Source organism: Patagioenas fasciata, chromosome 1 (genome assembly GCF_037038585.1).
Source record: "Patagioenas fasciata isolate bPatFas1 chromosome 1, bPatFas1.hap1, whole genome shotgun sequence".
Lineage (NCBI taxonomy): Eukaryota > Metazoa > Chordata > Aves > Columbiformes > Columbidae > Patagioenas > Patagioenas fasciata.
Window position 1 is genome coordinate 13,198,725 of NC_092520.1, and position 26,149 is coordinate 13,224,873.

Here is a 26,149-nt window from a genome sequence, read left to right on the forward strand (position 1 = left end):
TTCTGTTCCTGGTCTCTGCAGAATTTACATTTTTCTTGTTTTGTTTTTCAGTGGGAAAAACCTAGAGATTAGCTTAAAACTAACAAAAACTGTTTTCAGTTGATGTTTTAGTTATCGCTGTGCTGTGTTGCAGATGTGCACTGGAGTTTAATCTTCTGTGAGCTGAACTCTGAAACCCAACTGTGTTTCCCCTGAGGTGGAAGGGGACTCTCCTCACCAGGAGGTGACTCAGGGCAGGTGTCACCCTCTGGTGGCGTCTCTCCACCTCTCCACCAGTTGCAGAGGAACCCATGAGTGATTAGGCGGGTAATTTAGCAAGACAAATTAAAAGTCTGTATTCAGGCAGGACCACCTCCCCAGCCTGGCTCTTCTCCTGGGGGTTTTGGTGCATCACGAGGGGCACCAGGCCAGGAGGACATCATGGGAGACGTGGTCTGGGCTGCGGTTAAACCCTCACACGCTGCAGTGGGGAACTCCTCTGCAAGCCAGCACTGAATGCTGCAGGTCATGACTGCTAAAACACTTGGGGTTTGGCAGAACTCACTCTTTGTTGTATTTTCTGTATCTGTTTTTTGGCAATATTTTATTCCCTGGAGATGCTGATGCTCTAAACACCAGCCCCAGGCAGGAGGGGAGGAGGAACAGCAGGAGGAGCAGGGCTTCCCTTCTGCAAAAGCACTTTCCTGCAGGTCAGAAACGTTCAGTTTTTCTTCCAAGGGGCTGAAGAAAGCCCGAAGGCAAAAAGCACATGTGGAGGATGCAGAGGGTAGGTTCTAATTTAACAGGAAATACAAATCCAGAGATTATCTTCTTTTCTACATAGAAAAGCTTACCAAAAAAAAAAATCAATTAAATGACCTCATTAGTGTGATGAGTGATGTTATTTATAACGTCTGTAATTCTAGCCTGGATTTGTAGAGCCTCTGCCCTGCTGGCCATGTGCCTCGCCAGATTGCTCTGTCCTGGTAAAATTAAAAGTTATTGGGGGGAGTTTACACACTCCCACACGGCCTATGATTTGGGATAAAGTAGCGTGCAGCATTGACATCCATCCACATGCTGGTGGGTGCACTTCAGCAGCAATTACTGCAAACTTGCTGTACAAATTACTTAATTACTGTAGAGAGGATCCACTGGTTGCCCTATATGGGGGTCTGGGGCTGGTCACCATTTCTCCCCAGGGCCACAGCATGAGGAGCCTGAGGCGACGCCAGGAAGAGGCCAAGGAGACCCCAGTACCAGCCTGAATCCAACCCCATGGATGTCGGGTTGCTGGATCCATGCATGGGCACCTCCTCTCTGCTGGCGGTGACACACGGCTGCCACTGGCCACATGGCTTCTGATGCTACTTGTGGTGTTTGGGCTCCATCTGGGAGGCAGGGGGTGGCCAAGCTTGCAGCTGGTGCTGGTCATGGGGCACACTGGGCTGTCTTCCCGTGCTCCAGGAGGCTGGGGAGGGAGCTGGGAGGCCTGGGGTCAGCTCAGCCAGGTCTCCGCAAGGACATACCACCCATGGGGGGCTGCCCGCCCTTGCCCTGGGCATGGCCCTTCCCCAGATCCCGGGGGGCATCTCACAGGGTCACCTATGGGGTGCAGGGAGACTGTCCTATGGCCACCCAACGTGGGCACATGAGCATCCCGCGACACGGTCCCTGCTTTGCCACCCTGCTCTGGGTTTCCCCGGCCCCGGGCTGTGTTTTGGGGGAGCGGTGCGGGAGCAGGCTGCAGCAGGTGTGCGGCTCCATGGCAGCAGAACCGTGGTGGACCAGGGAGGATGGTCGTGGTGAAGGTCTGCAGAGTCATAATGATGTTTGGGTGTTAGCTTTCCTGGAGACACCCAGCCAGAGAGGCGAGGGCAGGCTTGGGGTCCCTGGGGAGTGGGGTTGTCCCCGACCCGTGCCGGGTCCCCTGTCTGAGCACTCACACCATGCGCTGGGTGAAGGTGCAAGGACCAAAACCAGGGCTGGGCCTGCTTGGAGGGCACCGTCCTGCCTGGCACTCGCCTGTTCTGTGGGACCTTTGGGAAGGAAAGCCGGAGCTCCACAGCAGCCCTTGGCTCTGAGGCGAATTGCGTGGCTCTTATCTTTTCCACAACGGTGCTGGTGACACAGTTGCTCCCCCTACTGTCTGGAGCTGCACTGGTGCCTGGCGGTGACAGGGATGGGAAGCTCTGCCTGGACCCACGATGACTGGTATTTTCAGTATTTTGAAACTCCCACTGAAAGCAAATAAGTTAACACTTCATATATTTACAAATCTACTTATTTTTTTTAATGTGGTATATGTATTTTTTGGGGTGGGATGAAGCTGAACCAGCTAAGGATACCAGTAGGTAATGGCTGTGCTGTGACAGCCCTCGGCCACAGCCCTTCTTGGGACACACACGACCTTTAACAGAACTGGAAATGGGCTTTTAGGGTTTTTTTGGGGATTATTTCCATTGCAGGGCGAGGTGAGGCCAGGCCAGCTGAGCATCCAGCAGCTGCAGGTTAAGATACACCTAGAACACCCCAGGTCTGTGGTTTGTCTTAACTAGTTTTGTCTTTTTGGAGGTGAGACGAGCATCTCTCATGGGACAAACCCTGGGGTGACCCCTCAGCACTCTGCTGTCCTTCTGGGGCTGGATGGGACGGACAGCAGGACTGCTCAGGGCTCCCTGGAAGAGGGAGCAGCCCCCGGTCCATCCCACTGCCCGCAGCTTTCACAGAACAAATTCCTAAGGGGAATGAAGGCTGAACATCATGATGCCCATCATCCCATCCCTCATCCCTGACAACTGCCTGCTTTTTATAAGACATCCCCTTCAGCAGGCACTACACATTTTTCAGGACCTATGCTCACATAGATTAAATAGAATTACTATTTATATCGATATATATATTAAATAATACATAATTAAAACACAGGACTAAAGCATGGAGTGGAAGGGCACCTCCAGGACTGGATCTCATCCCAAAACACAGGATACTCTGCTCCTGAGATGCGTTTCCCAGCACATGGCAAATGATGGATTGAACAAGAGACAGGTTTTATCCATTTTATTTAACCAATGAAATTCCTACTGATAACAATTAAAGTAATTTCAGCAAGTATAAATGCGATACAGTTTTAAACAAACCCCATTGTTCCGTACCTATAAATAGATTTTTCAAAACCTCATAAAAAGTGCAGATTTATGAATTGCTGTTAAAATGTTAATACATGATTCCTTTGTTTAAAAACGCATTTTTGTCTCTTAACTCACAAAAAAAAAGTTCCTTCTGCATCTGTTCAGGTAAATTCAAGTCGGGTAACTTAAAAACTAACAAAAGTCACACACTAAAAAAAAATAAATCCATCCCACTAGGTCAGCTTGTCCTCTGCAAAATAACAAAAATGAAAACCAACCAAACCAAATCAAAACCCCCCCAAAAAACCCAACCAGCAACAACAGAAAGAAATAAGTGATACAAGTTGCTGTGGAAACCCAGAGTGAGCTGCAGGCAGCTGCCTCACCTTGCAGGCAAAGCTCCTGACAAGCAGGGAGCCCGTGGCATCTCTGCAGAGCTCAGGGCAGGCGGTGGCCCGGGGGCAGGACAGATGTGTCCCCGCCACGGGATGCTGGAGGGACCATGGGGAGGTACCACACTGCTGCGCTTCGTGGTGCTGGGAGGGAGCTGCGGGACTAGAGCTTTGTCCTTAATCCTCCATCCCGAAACGCCTGCGTGGCTGCGGCAGGAGGAGGCGAGAAGCTGCCGGGCTGGGGCTGGGGACAAGTTTTTTCCCCTTGCAGAGGGTGCGAGGTGGGGGACGCGATGGAACGGCACTGCCACCCCAGCCTGTGGGCACAGGGGCTCTGACCCACAGCCCCCAGTGAACAGCCAATGCTGCTGCTTGCCCCCGATATGCCAGGCTCTGCAGACAAAAAATCAAAGGCTACTTTTCGCACTGGAGAGAGACTTGGAAGCTTTTTGGCTGCAGAAACACTGTGCCCGCGTTCGGTCTGTCCATCCCTCCCGCGCCGGCAAGGCTCATGTTCCCCCCTGCAGCGGTGAGCAGACCGCGGGGAGCGAGAAACTGGCTTTTGGGCACAGGGAGCCGAAACACACGCCAGACCTCCCCGGCCTTCCTCGCCTTTGGGTCCAAATGCGGCTCGGAGCGTGGTTTGTGCAGAGGGCTCAGCGGCACACCGCCCTGTCTCTGCAGTGGTTTTGTATCTACAGCAGGGTCTGGTTAGCAAGAGCAGTTTAAAGTGGCTATGTTCATCAAGTTTGCTACTTTATGAAGTAAAACAAAAACAAAAAACAACCCCCAACAACTATAAATACAAAGACTCTCACACACCAGACACTTGCAGCCTGCGTGACTCATAAACCGCATCAATATTCTGTTAAAAAGCTTATTCTACTTAAAACTATACATAGTACAAGAGACCAGAAAGTGGCAGTCGTGTCCGGGCACGCTGCCTGCCCAGGGCTGCCCACAGTCAGGTGCTTCCTAAAAAATCAAGGAGTTACAGTAACACGGCACAGGACTGCAAAGCCATCACAGCTTCTGCTTACACCGCATACGAAGTACCAAGGGGAACACAAAAAAGAACTGGTGTTAATACTGATGGATTAAAAAGTAACTATAAAGATCAAAACAGACGTTCACAGCATGCTACATATATTGCTCACAAACTCTTTTTTTTCTTTAAAAAAAAGGCTAATAGAAAACAAGGAGTTGGCAGTCTGATTTTCAGTTATGTCAGATAGAAAGACAGAGCATATACATTCATCGTGTGGCTTTCCAGCAAAAGGAGAAAAGGGTAAAACCGAGAGATTTCAAGTTTACAAAATTCCTGGTTTTTTTAAGCTACAGTTTATATCCAGTTCCAGTCACAGCCGTGAAAAGATTTCTGACTGTGTCGCCTCACAGAGTCCCAGGGCTGTAGCCTGGTTGTTATTATTAGTTTTCCCCTGAAAGTGGCCGCATCTCCCACCACCCCGAGCTGGCTGCACCCGCAGCCACCCGGGCCAGAGGGAGGAGGTTTGGATCTGGTGGCACAACATAAGCATGAAGTGGGGAATGAGAGACAGTTTTGGACCATGTGTGTTTGGACCTGCTGCTGTCACTGCCCTCAGCTGGAGACACGGTGCTTGGTGATTTACCCAATTCATCTGAACACTCCCTTCAAAGGGCTGATGGGGCAAGGAAACGGAATTCAACAGCAGGATGTTTTTCTCGAGCAGAAGGGAACGATCCGTGGAGCAAGAGAAGGGTCCCAGCTCTTGTCCTACAGAAGCCACCTCTGGAGGAGGCATCTCCCACCACCTCCGCTACGCACAGACAGACAGAACGACCCCTGGGACACATCCGTGAAGCTCCAACTGACCACCATGTCATCTCCCCCTGCACTGGTTGTGTCCCCTCAAGAGTGCCCGTGGTCTGTACCTCCTGAAAGCACAATGTGCTCCTCACAATTAGTGTATTCATCGGCAGCTTAAATACCACCTCTAACTACTGTCAGGAACACAGGCAGTGTTTTCCACCAGCCCTGATGACACTTTGTACCCGCAGGAGCACCCAACCCCGCTCCATCTACAGCAGCCACTCCATTTGCATTTGGATTTAGCCCCTAGATCAGCAAAATAACCCAAATCTCCTTGCTCCAGAGGTCACAGCCTGCCCGGCTGTGAGGCACCCGAGGAGCTGCCGACCCAATGGCCCCATAAGCCCAAGAGGACCTCAGTCTCCCCAGACTGTCCCTCAAAGAAACCTGCACGACTGAACGGCCCCAGCACGGGGAGTTTTCCCCAAAAAAAGCGTTTCCTTACTAGATCCACTGGATTATCACTGTAACTCCAGAGATGGGATCTGACATACTACTGGCAAACACTACCTAAATGTTGTAAGCAAGTACTGAGTGTTGTCCTTTCAATCCAGATTTAGACTTTTCCTGTCCAGAAATAACCCAATATGGCAATTAAGTGTTTCTGAACACTAGAAAGACCCTCTGAACTCAACAGCAAGCAGGGATACAGAAACCCAGCATTGTTTTAGGCAAGGGGGTCATTCCTGTGAGACTGCTTGGGGTTGTGAGCTGGGAAGATCGGAAGCACTTGATGCAGGGGGGTGGTGGCGGCAGCTTGGAAAATGACAATTTTTGCCCCCCCCGGTGAGCAGCAGAAGGATTAAAAAAATTAAAGAGAGACATGATGTGTGTTGGGGGAGCAGCAGCATGACCCCATGCCAGGAAATGTGCTCTACGGGATAAATTAACACTGATCAAGAGGCTCCAAAAGTTTCCTCATACTACTGTGCTCTCTCCAGCTCCCACACCTGGGACCTATGAAATGCTAAATTCGTTTTCATTTTGAGATAAAAATGTTCATTTACAATTCCTAAATGTGGAAAAGCTGGTGGATGCACCTCTTCACACAAATACAGGGCTAGGGGACATCAGGGAGAATAAATCTGAAGTTCAGATGGTGAAAACTGGCATTTTTGTCCAGCTCTTGGAATGACCCCTCATGACAAACCAATTCTTACAGCTTTATATTCAGACCAACTCTGGGAAAGTCCATTTACAGTTAATCCACTCCCCTCTCCCTCAATTTTGTGCAACATCACCCCGTATTTATGACAGAAGGAACCAAACTTCTAAGGAAAGTAACTGAAAGAACATCACTTGAAATCAAGAAGATTTGGAATATTTCCTCTGGCTAAAACTTTGAAGTCCGGGCACAAGCTATCCCTTTGCTTTTGCCAATAAATCCTTTCTGCAAGCAGAGGTTAAATAATCCAGCTCTCGTAAAACGGAGTCCAAAGTCTGGAAAATGAGCCTGAAATGTGTGCCTATGTTCATGGAAAACACACATGCATGAGAAACATCGAGAACCTGCTCTGCAAGAGCAGCAGCTCACAGTTTAACTGCTTTTGGAAGGATTCCTTTAAGCCTATATTAAGTCCCCAAAACAATCCATTTCATTAACAATCGCTGCAAATCACATGGATCTGATACACACTATTCCTTTAATCTCCATGGAAACTGATTTTATTCTATTGAATTTAGGTGACTAAGTATCTTTAAAAATCTGACTCAAAAATGCAAGTGGGCACCCTGTGGGATTTTAAGTGCTGAGGTGCTTAAATTGCTATTGAAATTTAGGAGACTGGCTGCTTTTTCCAAATACCGTGAGAACATCTACCAGTATGACTACAAACACAAATATTTTTGAAGAATCTGGTGCTTTGACCTTCTGCACTCAGTAAAAGAGAAGCAAAATGTTTTCCTTTTTGTTCTGTTCTACATTTATAGAGAGACCTACATTTGTAATTGTTTACAATCACTGATTTTCCTGTCCTAAAGATTTTTTAATACGTGGGAAGAGCTGACAGTGGCAATTCTTTCACTCTTAAAGCTGAAAGTACAGCCTTTGCGTTATAATAAAAGGCCTTAGGACAAAGGATATATGCGTCACTTCAGTCTGATGGAAACAAATGAATCTACAGCTCGCTGAGGTTCTCACAGGACACCCCAACACCAGCACAAACTGTACCCTGGTTTGAAAGGGTTTCTGTCCCTCCTGGGCCGTTCGGCTGCAGGCAGAGTGTTCTGGGAAAGGCAAACGCCTTCTCCCATCGGCACCTTTTCCCCTTCTCTTCGTTACCAAAAAAACGGAGCAATTTCACCGAGAATGTAATGGATCGCAACCCACGTTTTGAAGCCACTCTGCAGCGATAAGAAGCTGTCCATGCTCAGGAGCTCTGTTCTGCACCGCAAGCGTTCCCCGTGCTGCTCAACCCGAGCCTCCTGAGCTCGCTCTTCAGCAGCACGAGACTGGACGCTTCGGTTTTGTGTTGGTCACGGCTGCGGCTTTGTGGACTAACGTTAATGCTGGTAAAGATGAATTCCAACAAAGGAACACAGAGGGAGAGCATCTACACTTCGAATGATTACGGTACTCTTAAGAATAATACCAATGAACAGAGTGTGAAGATTCACATTCATGAGTGCTTCAAAAATGCAAAAAATCCAAGAACACTCACACATTAAAATTTGGCACAGTGTGAGCCTAAAGCGTGCGTGAAGTGTGTGGTAGAGCTGTCTGACTTCAAACACCTATTCTGAACAAACATCTATTAAAAATCATAGATTTGAGTATAAAAACTAGTCTATAAAGTGTTACACTGTAAATGCAATACTTTGAAAAAAAATGCCACATGGAAAATATTTCCAGAAGTTTCAAGTTTGCATTCAATATTAAAAACAAAGAGAAATAGCAAACTAGTTGTACAATGACATTTCCTACAGTGGAATGTCTCACAGGCCATATATGACTTGATATGGCACCTTAAAAAAAAAAAGAGAAATCACTGGTTTACTACAAATTTTATGAAGCAATCTATTTATGGTTCCTATAATTCAAATCTGCTCATGTACTTTGCTCAGAAGGCATTTGAGCTGGCAAGTATATTTCATGAGGGAAGAAGTAAAGGCACTCATGTTTCCAAACGTAAAATTCAACCTGCTCCAAGAGTCTTTGTATTTCTGAAGGGAAACTAAGCCGTCCTATTAGTTACCCAAATCTAGTTTCGCCTCCTTTCCAGAGCTCAGCTGTGCTTCTTGAGAACTACTTGACTTGTCAAAGCAAAGGAGTTTAAAGTAGTACTGTACAGTTCCCATCACTTGAAGAAAAGCAAAAGTATTGCATGAAAACTTCTCTCAGCAGAACTGTTTTATGCACAAAAGCCATGAGCTATGGCCACTACAGTCACAAGAGGGGGGGAAAAGGATCATAACACCTTTGAAAGTTAACCTAAGTTCATACGCACAAGCATTCCAACACTTCTGGTAAATCTTTGCAGTTAGCTATACAAGATAAATAAATCTGATGTTTTACCCAATGCTCTCTCTGGAAGAGAGCCCAATGCTGTCTATTGGGTATCTTTCTAAATAGCCAACGTTACATTAAAAAAACCCTAATTACTGATTTCTTCCTTAAAAGTTTTCACATGCAGAGCCTGCAGTCTGAAAGTGCAGCAAAGTGTACAATCATTTAGCTTTCCGATCTGGAACACATAGATAAAGTGAAAAAACCAACATGCGAAATCACAGCAAGGTATCAAGAACAGGGACAAAAAAGATAAAACTAACTTTAGTAGCGTACTGGTCCACGTTTTTGTCAATGAAAAGCGTTAAAATATGACTGATAATATTTTTTAAACTACTCTGCAATCACCAATGGTAAAAAAGATTCCTGTATTAACTTCTACAAGCCAATGGAACATTAAAAATAAACCTATCCAGTTAGCTTTGAATGTATGCAAGAAATAAAGGTCACCCTCCTCAAAGAAATACTCAGCGTCCAAACCAACAGACAAAAGCTGAATCAGTGACAACTTGCATCCTACCGGGTAAGTTTAAGCATCTCTTTAGGCACTTCACTGGTTCATTAAATGCAATATAAAATAAAGCTATAAATATCAACATTTTGTGCTCTTAAAAATTAGTCAAAAGCAACAGAAAACAGCACAAAAGTGTGACATTTTTGGCAATTTCTTTCTTCCCTTCCCCAATACTACCGGTTGTCCAAGAATGCTTTGTTTTGGGGATGCTTTGGCATCTCGGTATCAGGTTGTCTTAAGCCGGAAAAGCTAAAACAAAACTGCTAGGCCTTAGACAATAAAGAAATTTGGTTCTAAAATTTCTTTATGGCTATATAAGAAGGACACTTTAGCAGTGGCATGACAGGGAAAAAAGCTTGCTTTCCTTTTAAATATTGCACTTTTCTTTTGTTCACTCACACTAATGCATAGAAACTTTCAAGACTTTGAATATCAAAATTTCATGCTATGAGAAAGGTATGGGAAATAAATTTCTATACATCCAATATGAAAGAACAGATATGCTAGCCTTCCTTTACTTTCCTTAGTTAAAGTATTGAGAAAGAAGAGAGTGCAAAAAACCCCACAACCCTATTTTTTGGTCAGCCTGTGTATCAACTTTATAGGTGCCAACTAAACAAATTGCAGCATGTGATGAGCATGGATTCTGTAAGGACAACTGAGGGTGACGGTCAGTAAAACAAGATTATGCATGATTGAAACAAAGTGAGCGTGGCTGAAATGGCAAATCGCGAGGCCTCTTCTCTGGGGAAGGGGCACGACAAAGCAGACAAGTTTCGCACTTCAGTAGCATGCTGTAGGATTTATCGTGATTAATTTCACATTAAAGTGTGCTCAATGTTTGCATCCACATCTCGCATCACCTTCAATTGCTGTAGTAGGACAGTGACTGGCGAGCAGCCTCCAGGAGACACAGAAGAATCCAGTGGGCAATTCCATGCAACGCAGCCCGTGCATCTCTGCCGTGAGTCACGACACGGTGGGACGTTCTCAGGACAGGCAGAATCGAGCTTCTGCTGGACTCCACTAATCTGAAAAATGATTGCTTGGAAAAAGAAGTCTCTAAGCACTTCACTCCGGTGCTTAAAGAACAAAGCGCTAGGATTGGATATAATAAAAACAGTTTCAGGATCCTGACCACTGCGCAGAAATCCAGCCGGACACAATGCAGAGTAGTGCTCCTCAGTGTTACTTTTGTTATCATTAGTAATGTTAAGCATCAAGAAAATAAAACACGTCATTGCACATTACAGCCGCCAAGAAGCACGGCTAAACTTTGACACTAGAGAATTGAATAACCTGATGCTACATCACAAACAGCTTCTGGTGTGTATCTATTTCCAAAGGTCTTTACGTACTCAGTAAAAACTCCTTTACTTCCGTGCAGCGAACGCTTCAGGTTAAGTGACGAGTTATGGCACGAAGGGCGTACAGAAGTTCGGCTTGCATACGAGCTTCCATTAGAAGTAGATTGACGTGAACCTGTTAAAAATTAAATCAGCCATTTGGTTCACCTCTGAATGCAACATCGTTTATTCATTTTAGGCTGAAATTTCTAACCTTTAGTAAAGTCTTGCTGCGAGAAACTATGTCCTGTACTCTGCCACAGGACACCAGTTCCTCAAGACAGTACCAAACAAAACCCTAGAACTGAACAGAACTGGCCTCAACTACTACTTGAAGCAATCTTCTATCTGAGAAGTCCCAATAAAACCGCTGTCATATCCTAATGCTATCAGTTCTTCATGAATTATATTTTGTTTTCTTTACTACCATCTGTGACTGCTATACAGGAGCCAGAATAAGGAAAGATTACATGCTCAACTCAACATGAGTTGATTCTCAGCATTTCGTTTCAGAAGTTTAACACCAGGGTCATATTGATCTGTCTTCACCATGAGGGTGGTGAGACACTGGGATGGGCTGCCCAGAGAGGCTGTGATGCCCCATCCCTGGAAGTGTTCAACATCAGGTTGGATGGGCCCTTGAGCAACTTGCTCTAACAGAAGGTGTCCCTGCCCTTGGCAGGGGGGGTTGGAACTAGGTGATCTTTAAGGTCCCTTCCAACCCAAATTATTCTATGACTCTATGCCAGCTAAGCTTGCAGGGACACACACATTGAACCCCTGTCAGGAAGTGTTTACCTTGGATATCTGAAGACACATTCACATTTTTATTGATGAAAAACACCATGAGTATTTTTATATATATAGATATTTATATTTATATATATTTTTATTTATATGAACTAAGGCCTTTTTTGATCCCCAAATCCCAAGTATTGGCATAGTTGACCACTTCTGCATTCCTAAGTTTATCCACTTTTCCTTACAGTTGTCAGTTTAATTTTATGGAGAAGTCACTCAAAATAATAATTTAAAAATAATCAATATTTCCAATACACTAAAACGTGTTCTTGTAAAATTGACACCTAACACTTAATGAATTTCCTCTCATTTGTTTTTCTCTGGTTAAAAACAGTTTGTTTGACAGATACTGCCATTTTTAGGTGTCACCATGTATTCATTTTTAAATAGTATGAGGGTCTCTGTGGAGCCAGTTTGGTTTTGAAATACGTACCTTCTCCGAGTGCTTGAACTGACGCCAGTAACTATCGTACATGCGCTTGGTCGTTCTCTCTGGGTAGCAGGTCACTGTCTTTATGTAAACCTTCAGGCTGCGTTCAAGTAACTGATTAACTTCTCCATAATCATAGTCATCATACCTAAATAACATAGGCAATCACTCCGTTGGACGTAAAGTTTTAAAAGCATGGTCTTTTGCAGCATTATATTCTTAAGTTTGGGAACTGGAGCATTTATTATACACGCTAAAAAACCGCCTCCCAACAAAAGACCTGAAAGGCTTAGCACTAGGATGTTGTCTTCTCTGAACAAAGGATATGGGCTGGCTTCAGAGAAGAGATTTCTGTAATAAGTTCCATCCTGATTCCTAATCATTTTCTCGAGCAGAAGCAAAAGTTATACTGATATGCCAGCAAACCCAACCTAACTTCCAGACTGAGGTACCTGTCTTGGATTCTAAAATCATGCTTTTCACATAGTTCATTTTTACAGTTTAAAATGCACTGCTAAGCCAGGGAATTTTCATCCATACCTGATTCCATACATACAGTGGACATAGTTAAATAAAGCTCTTCTTAGAGTAGTTGTATCAACATCTTCATGTGTTGCCATAGTGTTATATGTGAGATTATATACCATCCGAAACTTCTCATCAAGGAGATGCCCAATATCAGAATAAAGCCTGTTTACAAGGGAAAAGCCATGATTTTCCCAAGTATAGTCCTGCAGGAAGAGAAGGGAATATATAAATGTACAAATGAAGTCCCCATCCGATCCTTTCTATAGCTCAATAGCTTTTGTTCTCTGCTAGTTATACATTTATTCTCTTTAAAAAAATTGCATTTGGAATCCTTCATCCATATCACCTCCTCCATTCCCTCGGGCTTCCTGACAATGAACATCATGTCACAACACCCCACCTCCAGCTGGATATCATTAGCCTACAGGAGGAAAAAAACAAACCCAAAGCTTTGCTTAAAGTGCTGAGGCAATTTTCCACTGTCTGCTGTACCACTCCAACCAGTGTTATCTTACAGGGGATGAGCCTGTAGGTTTAAAAACTTGTTCCTCTTGGAGGCTTTGATGCTTAGCTCTGAGCAGAGATGGAGTATTTACACTCATTGGGTAAAGTGCTGAACCGTCCTTCAACAAACGAATAAAATTCAGACTGCTTTGGTCTTAGACAAGCAGCTGGACCATGGGGATAAAAGCTTTGCTGCTCACACCAAGGATGGGCGGCACAGCAGCAGCAGTGGAGAATAACGCGCAACCACCCTCCACACTGTGGTTATTCAGAATGTGCTAAGTTTGCCCACATCCTTGGCAAGTGTTCAGTCGTTCAATTGTTGATGCCATCTGTACAACCAAGGGCATCATCTCCACGTTCTTCCCGTGTTTGGCTGTTTTCAGAAGGTCACTGGGCAAAGGGTCCTCACCCAGGGGGCTTCAGAGCACATGTGCGGGCCTGCGCCCCTGGGAGGACAGTGTCTGTAATTCAGCTGCCTAACAGAGGCATTCACGGACATGTGAATCACAGAATCACAGAATGGTTGGAGTTGGAAGGGACCTCTGGAGATCATCCAGTCCAACCCACCTGCTAGAGCTGGTTCACCAGAGCAGATCACACATAAATGTGTCCAGGTGGGTCTGAATGTCTCCAGAGGAGACTCCACAGCCTCTCTGGGCAGCCTGTTCCAGGGCTCTGGCACCCTCAAAGTAAAGAAGTTTCTCCTCATATTCAGATGGAACCTCCTGTGCCCGTTGTCCCTCATCCTATTGTTGGGCACCACTGAAAAGAGTCTGATCCATTCTCTTGATACCCACCCTTCAGTTATTTATCAGCATAAATAAGATCCCCTCTCAGCCCTCTCTTCTCCAGGCTGAAATGCACCCCAGCATCATACTTGGCCTCCAGCTGCCAGTCCAAGAGCCCATAAAGCTTCTGAGAAACATGCCGTAGCTCCCAGCCCTGTAAATGTGTTCAGGACACCTGTGGCATCACAAGAGACTCTGAAAACCAGACGCCTCAGGAGGGGGAAAGCCCTGTTTACTAACAGCTGTTAATCCATTCTAACAATGAAAAAGGGAAAAAAAGGAAAAAAATGAAAGATATTCTGCTGTGTATGGAATATCTTTTTTTATTAAACTTAAACCCACGGAGATAAAGACAGTCTTATCAGAATAAGGATTGGATTTATTGCAGGGTTTTGGGATGCTACTGCAATTTGAATAGAATTAATAGGAGAGCATTTGGAAGGCTGTGGGTATACACATCTAACTGCTTTAGGGTAGGACATAGTAATAAGTTAAATTATCATGGTGACTCCTTTGAATGGAGGCCATGAACTGTCCTGTTTATTTAAGAGCAGAGATGTTTTAGTTCCAATTTCATCTTCTGTGGAGCTTTTTTTTCCATGGGAGCCGGCTGCTCCTGAAGCAGTTAAGTAGAATGTTTGATTTACAGGCCCTGACTCCACCTTATTCTTTTTGGCAATATCTACCTGCTTTAGGCTCATATAAAGACTGCAGAGTAAATTATCCAGATCAGCAGAGAATGCCATACAGGTAAATCCATTACCTGAGAGTGATCATGCATCCTTTATTTTACAGTCTTAGATGCACTTTTGACCATGAAGTTTTCCTGCACCCACTGTTTTTTAATTGAAGTTTTCTGATTTGGTTTAAGATTGTTTACGATTTACTACTAGACTGCTGATTATTCTACTCTATTAGGCTGGAACAGAACCACCTAGAATGTCCCTCCTGTTGTCTGGATCATGAAGAAGTTCAGTAGTCTGGTCATGGAAAAAGATGCCAATACATACAGCAACGTACAGGTAAAATGTACATGTTGTTCAACAGCACTAAAATAATAAATTCAAATGTAACAAAAAACTTCAGTGATCATATTTAAGAACTCATTTTCGTTTCTGACATTCAAAGTCCAGTGATTTGGTGCATATATGTGAACTATACTCATCAAATCACTCTCACAGACATATATACATGTATGTATTGATAACCACTGGGCCAAGAGTACTTGATAAAATGACAGAAACAGAGTTCTTTCAGTGGATTTTTTTCTACAACATCTGGAGGGACAGAAAAGAAATTCTTTCTCTTCTGCCTTTCACTTTTATTCCAGATTTAGTGATATACTTTACAGTTTTCAAACAATAATTCTGGTGATAACTGGAATATGATTGAAAGCTACGTATTCCCTTGTCTGAGATTACAAATAGTAAAAGACTTATCTCAGGTAGATTTGTGGGAGCTCGTAAGCTACTTAATGGACCAGGACAAGAAAGGAGCATGGAACAAGCACTACAACTGCTTTATGCTATTTACCCTGTAATGAGATACACAAACATTCTTGGAGTGTATGTACTTTAAAGAGATGGTACCTGAGCTCTGAATGTTGGCAGATGGTCTTCTCCTCGCCTTGCAAAGTCTTTGTACCCAAACCCAGGATCTTCAATATAGCGGGAGACATCTGTAGAAACTATTTCATCATCAAATGCTGTGAATAAAACAGCAAAGTACTTTGCTTTAGGCAAGGACATGAGTTAGCGCTGACTTCCAACCACCACTCTGCTACAGGACTAGACAACAATTTTAGAAGTTGTGCAAAGGGAAGAGTGCAGTACAAAGCAACCAAACTTTTCAACCCCAATCTGCTTGTATGGGATCCATCCTTTTCATTGAGTCACCTAAACGTCAGCCCACACCAGACATTGAACGTAGTCCTACAACATGGGAAGAGATGGGCTAAACTCCTGCCTGCAGGTGTGCTTTTCTTTCTGCTGACTTCTGAGGGAGGCCAGGTGTCTCAGGTCAGGAACATGAATCCTATTCGTAAAGTCACTGTATTAGGATAAGAAACACAAAAATGCACTGTTGGTAACAGGATTGCTATGCCGAGCAGGTACGGTGCCCAGAATTACACTGGCTCTGTTTTGTAACCTGGACTATGAGCAACCAGAAAGCAACACAACACTCCACTTGTAAATATCAGTGGAAGATTATATGAGAGCAAAGAGCTGTACAGTACATCAGGCTGAAATGCTGCCAGAAGCTCTAGTAACTAAGCATCTTCAAAGAGCTCCAAAACGTGTCACTAAGCAAGCGAGGTTCCCTATCAGGAATCAATCTTCCCCTCCCGAATAAACAGGTGGCTCGATGGCCTAACTACCTCTGCAGAAGTTGAATACTCCACAGCTGACTGCATTTGACCCTGGTGTTAAAAACCTGGCTCGCTTCCACATGCACTGACAGAACAGTTGCCATATGTCCACTGTTAACACCTCGAAAAGTCAGTTAATCTAAGAATTGCAGAAGTGCTTTATCTCCTCTTTGCCTCATTAAACAATCAAAACATAACTGCGTAGGAAGAAGCTCGCGCAGCATCTGCTGCAGCAAATCTTCGGCAAAGAATAAAAAACCTGCACACATACGCTGCTCTCCCCTGCCAAGGACTGAATTTCATGAAAGGGTAAAGGCTCAACACATACAGACTCCGCAACTCAAATCAGCAAAAGGCAAAGAGGGAGGAAAGTCAACAAAACGATCAGCAACCCCATCAAAAAACCCCTTCTGTTCCCAACAGCAGCTCTTCCCGTACACCTGAAGTTGCAGAGGCTCATGGAAGTCCCGATTTGGCAATGAAGCTGCAATGGGTTTATCCACGCTGCTGATACTGTCTGACCGAAGGAAAATAAAGGAAGAATGGACAATGCCCATTTCTTAAAATCCAGCCATGACATTGTTGGATGTATTGTCTTTCAGAGATTTTGCATGTTCCCAGAGAGCCACAGAACAATCTCTCTGCTCATCCTGCATACATTCTTCCTCCCTTTTGGGCTCAGTGCACAAAAGCTTAGATACCTTCAAACATGTTTTGTTTGAAGCTACCAAGATATAAATTGACAAAGAACAGTGTCAGGAAAATGTGAAGCTTTTCATGGGTTACTTCTTAAAAGACACAAGCCATCATCTTCCAGTAGCCTCTCCTATGAGGAAATGGTTGGAGATTCTGATTGTCTTAATAGTATTCTATCTTAAAACACTTGCTTTGGAAAAGAAACATATCTTCCTGTCTATAGGAAATAGATTTCATTGTATGGTTTGTATGGCGAAGGCCTCCAGAGCATATGAAGAAAATTAGAAAAAAAGATTTCAGCTCAGAATTTTGAATGTTATTTAACAATTAAAAAAAATGCTAAGAATATCACAACACAGGCAGTGTAACAGCACAGCAGTATGATCACTCAGAAGGGAGAGTTAGAAATGTCCTTTCCAGTTGGGTAGTAAATGGTAAAGAAGACGAGTCTCATCCCAAACTACTTCCTGAACTAAATGTCATACCTGAAGGCTCCTTAGGGTGTCATTGAAGTTCTAAACACTGTAGAACCTAAATCCGTGAAACATTAGTATTTACATGAACTAATTAATTTGAGGATATAGAGCATATAAAGAAAGAGAAATTTACACCTGACCTTTTAAGGACGCCTACAGGCTTTTTTTTTTAATACATAAAAGCTTAAATTCAAGTAGCAAAAAGCATGGTGGTATTTGCCGATCAAGAAATCTTAAGCAGATGAGGCAAGTGGCAGGACCACCCTCACTACAATCCTACAAGACCAAGAGCTACAATAAAGAAATGGACAGAAAAGGTTGTAGTCACTGAACTGGCCTCAAGTGTTTAGTTCTTACAAAGCACAAACAAAACAGCACTGGAAAAGCACAAATACCTCCATTAATTACTAGCAGACTCTCCTTCTTCTCCTTTTCAAAGCGAGTTGCCATTTCTTCCTGAGACGCTTCTTCGTCCTCTTTATCTTCTTGTAGCCTCTTCATCCTTTCCATTAAGGCCTCCAGCTCACTTAAAGACTCTGCAATCTGCAAAAACACCATGACATTCTGCAAAATTAGAAGATAGACAACGTGTGTCATGTTCAGATTTCATGCTTGACAACAAACGTTTAAAACAGACAGGAGCCGCAAACACAAAAGCTTAAGCCAGAATGCATTTTGTCACATTCAGCGCAGACAGCCAGGGTTCAGCCAGCCAGAAGAAGGAGCTGGGATGTGTCACTGTCACCTATCGCAGCGATCTGCTGCAGCAGGATGAACAGTGGGAGAGGTGGTGTTTGAATGTGGAAACCAGAGCCGCTTGTAATATATATGCCACTATGCAGATGGCTCAGGAAAAGCCATTTGTGTGCCCTTCGTGTATCAGAGAACGATTTTTCATTTTAAGGTAACTTTTTCCAGTCTATTAGTAATGCAAAATATGCTTCTGAAGAGATGCAGTGCAAGACTGCAATGAAGGAACATAACCTGAGACAGCAAATCAGTGTTTTTTCTTTTCCTTACACGTGATCAAAAGAGCCATTATGTTGACCCTTTTTATTGCTTTTGTGAGGAAAATGGGCCTCTTTACTAAATGTATATCAAACTTTAAGGTTCTGTGATCTGTACTTATCATTCATATTTTTCACAAGATAAATAGTTTTGGTTTTCTTTTCCACCTTTTCCTTTTGGTTCTGTTCTTCTGCCCGTCACTGTAACTGTTGTCCAGTACACTACTCACTGCTTAACAAGCGGCAGAGCCAGCAGCAGCCCTTTGCCCACTACAAACGGGGAATAAGATACCCCAGTGATCTGAGCTACCATGTCTTACAGCCCAGAAACTTAAGATACAGCAAATGGACCAATCACATGTTCACACTGCGCTGTTGATTTTAAAAAATATATCTAGTGACTCTGTGCAATAATCCTGATCTTCCACTGAAGGTGATGAGGCTAATTCCTCTATCGGCATTAATTCAAGGACCTCTTCGAAGCATTACAGAGCCACTTTCAGAAAAAAAGCTTTCAAATTTAAGTTTATTAGCTAGTAATCAAAGTTCTCTGTTGGTTGATTCAAGACTGGAATAAAAGTATGAAGAATTAAGTAATTTTATTTCAGATATTTCCTCCCATCAACATGGAAGTTTTTCAGAATTGACCTGTTTTGTGATTGTAGATGTTGAAGACAAAATTATTATTATGACATCTGCCTTTTCTCCTATTTATTTTTTCATTCCACATGTCAGGACCGTGGATGACACAAGGCTCCAGTCAGCAACACACTCTTTGAAGAAACTGGAACTTTAAACTTTCAGCTCAAAGCAAAGTTTTATAGTCTTGTCCAATGGGTTGTGAGATTAACTATCAAAATCACGTCGCTCTCACTACCATCTGCTGTTACTGTGTGGCTTTCAGCAGATTGCACTGCAAACTGCTAGAGCTACCAGTTATCAGACTCAAGCATCTGAGTGCAGTAGACAAAAACTGACAAAACTACCCTGAAATATAAGCAGTAGAGAAGGGACGAAAATTTGCTAATGCAAAGCATGGGCAAGTAAAATAATCTTCTTGAGACACTAACCCCAAAGTTGCTACTTGTCAGGGACGCGTTTTCTATGTTGTTGTCGTTGGCAAGATCACAGACGCAGAAGTTGTTGACCGCGATGAGTCTCACTCCGTTAGACGTGTCCGGATCTCTCTCGGGATTAATGCCGCTACCAAATACAAAACTCGCCAAGGCGTGATAATGTGCCAACAGAACAACAGCATGCACCAGCTCAGGAAGAGACCAATTATTTTCCCCAGTCTTGACAAGTTTCTGAAATGAAAATAAAAGAGGTGTAAATATAAAACTTCTTTTGGCCCCCTGCTTTTCTATCAAATGCTATGGATTTTAAAATGGTATCAATTCCTTTCTTCCAATACCACCATATTCCTCTTGCACACTAACTCTCAACAGATTAAAAAAAGAGACATCTAATATATCACCTTTATTATATGGGAGTTATTTTAGCCAATGCTATTCCTAGCAAGTAAATCTCATTGGCTTTGTCACACAGAATAATTTATTGACTTATTCGAAGCTCTAGTACTTCCCTGAATTTTTTAACTCAAGGTAATGAAGCCGAACCAGATGCTTGCACAGTTCTCCGCGGTTCTTCTACTGCTATTACAGGCAGGACTTCTCGGGTACCTGAATGTGCTCTTTTGTGATCAGCCAGGGCCGGTGTGCAAGGAGTTTGTTTATTTCGTTCAGGTTTTTCAGTCTTTGGGGAATGTATTCTAAACCGTTCAGCCACTCTGCAATCCCGCCGGTCTTCAAAAACTCATCAACGTGCATGTTTATTAGGTAGGAACACTGATGTCTGGCCGCAGCCTGGAGTAATCAAACACAGAGGGAAAAGGGCAGCACATTAGCCTGTAATCTGATTTTGCTGCAGGTGGAAGACAGGTTACTGACACAAAACAAAACCATCATTTCATTCCAAAGGGCCATGCTTTATACTGCAATGCATTTCCATACAGTCTGGAGGATTCTCCAGTGGAAATATGCTTGATTACTTCGCTCTGAATCCCAGAACCTGATTCAGGTTGGAAGAGATCTCTAGAGGAGATGTGGTCCAGCCCCTGCTCACAGCGGGGCTGACTGAGGTTGCTCAGAGCCCAGACAAGATCTCCATCCTTGGAGACCACACAACCTCTCTTGGCCCCTGGTGCAACGTCCCAACACCCTCATGCTAAAAATTGTTAGCCTAGTGTCCGCTTGGAATTTGTTGTGACTTCAGTGCACTGAATGTCATCGTACTGTTGCATGCTGATGGTTAAATATCCAGAAATAAGGTGACAGAGTTTTAACTGCTCTCTGTAAAACATCACTCTTGTGGGCATGTGAGAAATGTATCATTGTGGCAAACGGGAATATGTACATTGCTAAACCTCCCTCCTCATTGAAAACCTTCTGACTAGGCATGTTATATTCTGATGAAAATAAACTATAAAAATTAAACCCTTGTCAAAATATCTCACTAGTCTCTCCTTTCTAAAGTTGCAGGAGACAATACACAGCCTGTTGTTACGTACCATTATAGCAATGTAGTGCCTATAGGGCAAAGGAAGGGGCCCGTCCATGCGCAACATATAGAACTGGCTGCGGAGGAAAGACTCCAGGTACTGCGTATGGATACTCATGACCTGCGTGATGTTGTCCAGGCGACCAGACGTGGAGTATTCTTCCACAAGAAGATTAGTACGTTCATCCAAACCATTCGCCTGTATAACCTTAAGAATAAGACAGACAAACTGAACAGAGAAAGAATTTCTCCAGCTTCAGCCCTGGAGAGAAACACATTGCGGTGTGAAAGGTTTGCTTGTGTACAGACTTAAAGGCAATGGTGGAGATCTGGACGTATATTTGTAAGTAAGCTTGCACGTACGCAAATACACTCATATAGATGCGTCTTGTATACTGAGAACTGCAGAGTACTTTACACTGTATCTCTGTTATTTTCATATGTTCCTACAAAAACCAAAACCATTTTTCTGCAGATCTTTCCCAAACAGCCAAACTACAGATGCTTAAAATCAAATCTGTACAGAGAGCTGGAAGCAAACGAGCTAAATGCAAAGCGAAGTCTCTCTGGAAGCCAGGCTGTATAGACACACACAACCCGAGCATCCAGCCCTAAAACCAATTTCAAAATTAATGGAGAGGAACTGGGTTATGTAACCAAATTATAGAAACAGCCTGGCAACCTCCCCCTGCCGTGCTTGTCTAATTGAAGAGCAGATCAAATGCTAATTTGTCCATAACATTCAAGTATTATTTAGAATAGGACTTTAATGCTTTCTTTAAACAAAAGCTGTTCTTTAATTATTCCAACCAATCCAAACCTTGGGCAAAAGATGAAATGAAACAGCAAAAGACTTAAATAGCTCTTGTACTGCAAGCCCTGACACAGTGTTAGTGCTATTACTCAGTGTTTATCACCAAGAACAGCCATTCCCCAACATGTTCACCACTGAAGTTCTAAGCACAATACTGAAATACCCGGTATTTATTCTAAAAATGCACAGTATTAAACCAGACAGCTTACTATTACAAACACCATGAAATGAGAAAACATTTTATCTGGTTTACTGCACATGAAGACAGAAAATACCTACAGCCAAGAAGACACAACGCTTTTGCTGAAATATTCTATTTAAAAAACATTTTCCTTCTTTATGATGGGTTGCTGAATGGACCGTGTCTCAAATATTTTTCCATTCAATCTTAAATAGAAGCTACACACAAAGAAACACGAACAACATAGATACTACATTTTCACTTCTCAGCACTGTACTTCCCGGTTTTAATTTGTGAGCCCAGAAAGAAAGGGAAGCAGCAGCTTCGCAGTTGGGCAGTTCCACCATTTTTATCAGTGCAGTTCTCCACTGTGGCAGCTTTTCTGCGTTTCGTACCCAAGACGATGCCTCCCCAGTTTTCCTTAAGAATGTTTTTACCATCAGAAGTTTATTCACACATTAGAGATCACTTTATCTCACTTATTACGGTATATCCCTCACTCCACTCCAAGGAGTCCCCCTTATTCTTCAGCAAGTGTATCTCCCATATATTTGAGATCTTTGGCTCATTTAGTAGGTTCTTGGGGAAATCACATTCTTCACGTCTCTGTTAAGGTTTCTAATCTTCTCCAGCTTGTCAGGAGTTTTCCTTGTAACAGGACAAGTTATGGAGAAAAAGTTCTGCTGACAAAACTGAAATATAATCCTGTAGGACTGCGCTGTTGCTATGTAAGGCATAGCAATATGTGGCATTACTGCTACTAAGATTTATCTCCACCCATATTACTATCCTCTTCATATTGTATATGTAATTCCTTGTGATTTATTACCACCTGTGGATTCACAAACATGTTTTTTTATTCTGCGTGTAAAGCCTTTACAATTAAGCTGTTATTGCTCTGTCCGTATTCCTTCTATTACGATAATAAAGCAAGCTTTGACATGAGCAGTGTTATTATCAAGATTTGTTGGACATTTAATGTGTTACTAATCTCTAACTACATCCTTCCTACCCACTGTATTACTTCATGCCCAGGAACAGGGGAAAAGGTAGCCATTTGCTTAACAAACAATATTTAATATTCTCTCCCCTCTTCTTAAGTCTTAAAGACTTTCTGACCCCTCTTCCTTTTTGCTTCGCTATGTTTTCTTGCTGCCAGCCTTTACACTCTCTCTGTTTTTAGATTCAGACCTTGCTGGTGCATAAATGGAGAGATATTCAGAGAACAGAAGCTATCTTGTCTTTCAAAAGGTGTTCTTGGCCCTTCTAGCATGTGAATTATCTGCCTGTAGCAACTACTTAAAACAAAAAACAGGTCCTAACCATCCCAAATAATTAACTGATCAACAAATAACACTCTGTGAAGACTGAGATGTCAGGAGAACATCACCACAGCAAAGTTTCTACTTACTGCAGCAAGCTACAAATCAAGGCTTAAGTTGAACATTAAATCATGGGCAGAAATCTCAAGTTTGAAGTCAAACTGTATCCTTTCAAACACAAATTCTCTCAAGAGCCACATTTACAGTCTAAGGAGTTAGTAGTATTTTTGGGTTCTCTCGAGCTGAAGGTCAAACTTTGCCCTGATAGGTACACAATCATACTGCTGCACCGTGGACAGGCCTCCCCTTAGGCCTGGCATCAGGAATAGTACATGATCATCCCCCACGAGCACTGGGGCTGTCTGCGGGAGTGCTGGTGACCCAAAAAGGGTCAAATGGCACCACTGGGGTGAATGGGCAGGGGGTTCTTACCCATCGGAGCCTGCTCTGGAGATCTCATCGCTTTTGCTCACAAAGGAGCTCATTCGGGCACCACTGGGCAAGCATGACCGTAAAACCATCCTTCAGTACTTCAGTTTTAAAAGCTACCGCCCATCCAGCCCAGCTAACCGCAAACTTACTTCATTCTCTGGTATAAAGGCACTTGGTCCTCTTGTCAACGGTGGAGAGACTTGTACTCTTTTTTCCTGCAAAACAGCCACGTAATTCCATCAGTGTCAGGAATAACAATATTAACTTGCTTTATCTTGAAAGATGACACCTTCAAGGCCCGGACTCAGCTCTCCTCCCAAGGCCACTCAGCCTCACTCAGCAGGTGAAGACATCACACCGTGGATGGTTAGATCAGTTTTGCATCCCTCGTATTTTGTGCAAATAAATGGCACCAATTTTGGCAAGGTACAAGACAGAAAAACCTCCAAAATCTAATCTTGATTGTTTTACTGACCAGGTTGAAGTGACACAGACAACAGTAATAAACAATTTGCCACGATGCTAAAATTAGCAATGTAGTTTGGAGAGGGGAGGGAAAAAAAATCTTACTATATGCACAAAGGCCACATTCAGGAAATCATAAGCAAGAAGCTGTTTTCTTCAATATCAGCATCCAATGAGATTCTCAGTGTTGAGAAGAGTGTAAAGCGCTTTGTGTACCAAATATTTCCATGAAAAGGACAGCCACCCCCTCCACCCAAACCATCAAGACCCAGTTAAAGACTCGTTCTAGAAACCTGATAGAACAGCCGCCCTGCTCAGCTGCCGAGCCTGGAGAACCCACATGCGGCACAAGCCTTGCTGTGCAAACCCCAGCTAGAAGTCATGAAACGCTCTTTGAGGATGATGTATTTAGTACAGACCAGGCTGACAGCCTAAAAAGAGTCAGAGGGCTTTCTTGATTTGAGTTAAGAAACTGAACTAAGATAACCTGCAGAGGCTTTCACAGCATGGCTGCTGCTGAAAGGGACCTGGGCAGATTCCTCTGCTGGTTCACCAGGGGCAGGACCAGCACTCCTGGCCAACACTGGTCCAACCTCCTCCTGAAGACCCCTCCGTCTCTGCAGACTGAAAGTTTTCCTAATGTCTAACCTGAATTTCCCTTGCAGTAATTCAAAACCAATGCTTCTTGTATATCCTTTTCCTCTTCATGGTTATATTCCATCTGTCTGGAAACCACGGCTGCACACTTTCTCCAGTCCCCAACTGCACCGCAGCGCTGGTGAGTCTTAAAAGGTTACCCACCAACAGCAGAGTGGGATTTGCATACTAAATATTTTGTGCCCCTAAAGTCTGATGTTTTCCATAACAAATGACCCTTAAATACCTCTACCAGGGGGCTGAAGCGTAACACGAACAGCAGCACTGGTCCCAGGAGGAGCATGCCACCGATTTCCACACAGGAAAACGAAGCCACTGGAGCTGCGTAACCATTGTCCCGCTCCTTAAAAACATCCTGTCCTTTCTAAATTAGATTATGAAAAAACATGCAGAAATCAGCAGCGATTATTCAGGAAAGATGTTCCAAAGCAAACTCTCACAGGACAATTATATTTGTGACTTTGGAATAATGAGCTGCTAAAAGATGCAGAAATAAGCTGGATCTACTGTGCGAGGCCCAGCAGCCAGGACACAACTCACTGTAACCACTGCCTGCTGCCACAGCCCCAAAATCCCCTAAAATACTTCTTATGAGTTATGTGTATTCATTCTAAAGAAAGAAAGGGTACAGAGAGACTGGGTATCTGTGTGTGCAGCCCCTTCCTCACACAGCTACACAAGGCACAGGAAGATGTTTTCTAATATAGCTTTAAATTCTGTGAGCAGCCAGTCACTTCTGCCAACATTTAAAAAAAGAAAAGCTTTCCAAAATTACTATTAAGTTTGCATTTTATTTGATTTATGAAGGTTACCTGGATATTAGAGTTTAACACTTCATAATGAAGAATCCAGAGGAAACAGCCTGTGCAAGAGAGACAACTTGGACAGTCAGCTCTGGCTGGAGCTCAGTTCTGCACCAGAGCTGAACCACTGCTCACTGTGCTCGCTGACCTGTGTCCTGCTGCTTCTTCAGGCTCCACAAAGCTCGTCCTCGAGGCCAGAGCAGGGGGAAAAAAAAAGGTACATATGCTGCTCTAGCAGATGTGGGCTCTGTTCCCATCTCCCTGTTCAGCGTGACTCCTGTTACTCCTCTGACCCTGCATGTAAGCTACTGCTGAGGAGCGGAGGAAACAGCACTTGGTGGGACGAAACGCAGGCAAGTATCTGCAACTGATTCCTGCAAATTATGACAGAAAGCCAAGGAGACAGTCACACTTGGAAAATGTGGTGCGTTAAATATACTACCAAAAGGACAAAACCCAGCTCCTTTTAGGCAGTGGCAGTTCTATAAAACATAAGCCTGGAAAAAAAAACGAACAACCAAACAAGGACCAAAAAACGAAACCCCAATCACGATAATTCAAAGGCGATGAGTATAATCATGACATGCTTTCAGGAA

The 26,149-nt window shown here is 43.5% G+C and overlaps 1 protein-coding gene across 3 annotated transcripts in view; it reads right to left on the bottom strand.

The window, feature by feature from the left end:
* Window positions 1–3,024: 3,024 nt before the first annotated feature.
* The window catches only part of SESN3 (sestrin 3), a 45,169-nt gene continuing 22,044 nt past the window's right edge, over window positions 3,025–26,149 (bottom strand). For 2 of the 3 annotated variants that reach the window (XM_065832321.2, XM_071803524.1), the window contains exons 2-10: window positions 23,778–23,843; window positions 20,890–21,087; window positions 20,003–20,185; window positions 19,391–19,627; window positions 17,709–17,877; window positions 15,363–15,478; window positions 12,491–12,681; window positions 11,954–12,098; window positions 3,025–10,855 (exon numbers count right to left, since the gene is read on the bottom strand). In XM_065832321.2, coding sequence (XP_065688393.1) covers window positions 10,769–10,855; window positions 11,954–12,098; window positions 12,491–12,681; window positions 15,363–15,478; window positions 17,709–17,877; window positions 19,391–19,627; window positions 20,003–20,185; window positions 20,890–21,087; window positions 23,778–23,843 — 1,392 coding nt within the window. In that variant the 3' untranslated portion in view covers window positions 3,025–10,768. The remainder of the gene's footprint in view (window positions 10,856–11,953; window positions 12,099–12,490; window positions 12,682–15,362; window positions 15,479–17,708; window positions 17,878–19,390; window positions 19,628–20,002; window positions 20,186–20,889; window positions 21,088–23,777; window positions 23,844–26,149) is intronic. The other variant, XM_065832339.2, reaches the window with a different exon arrangement.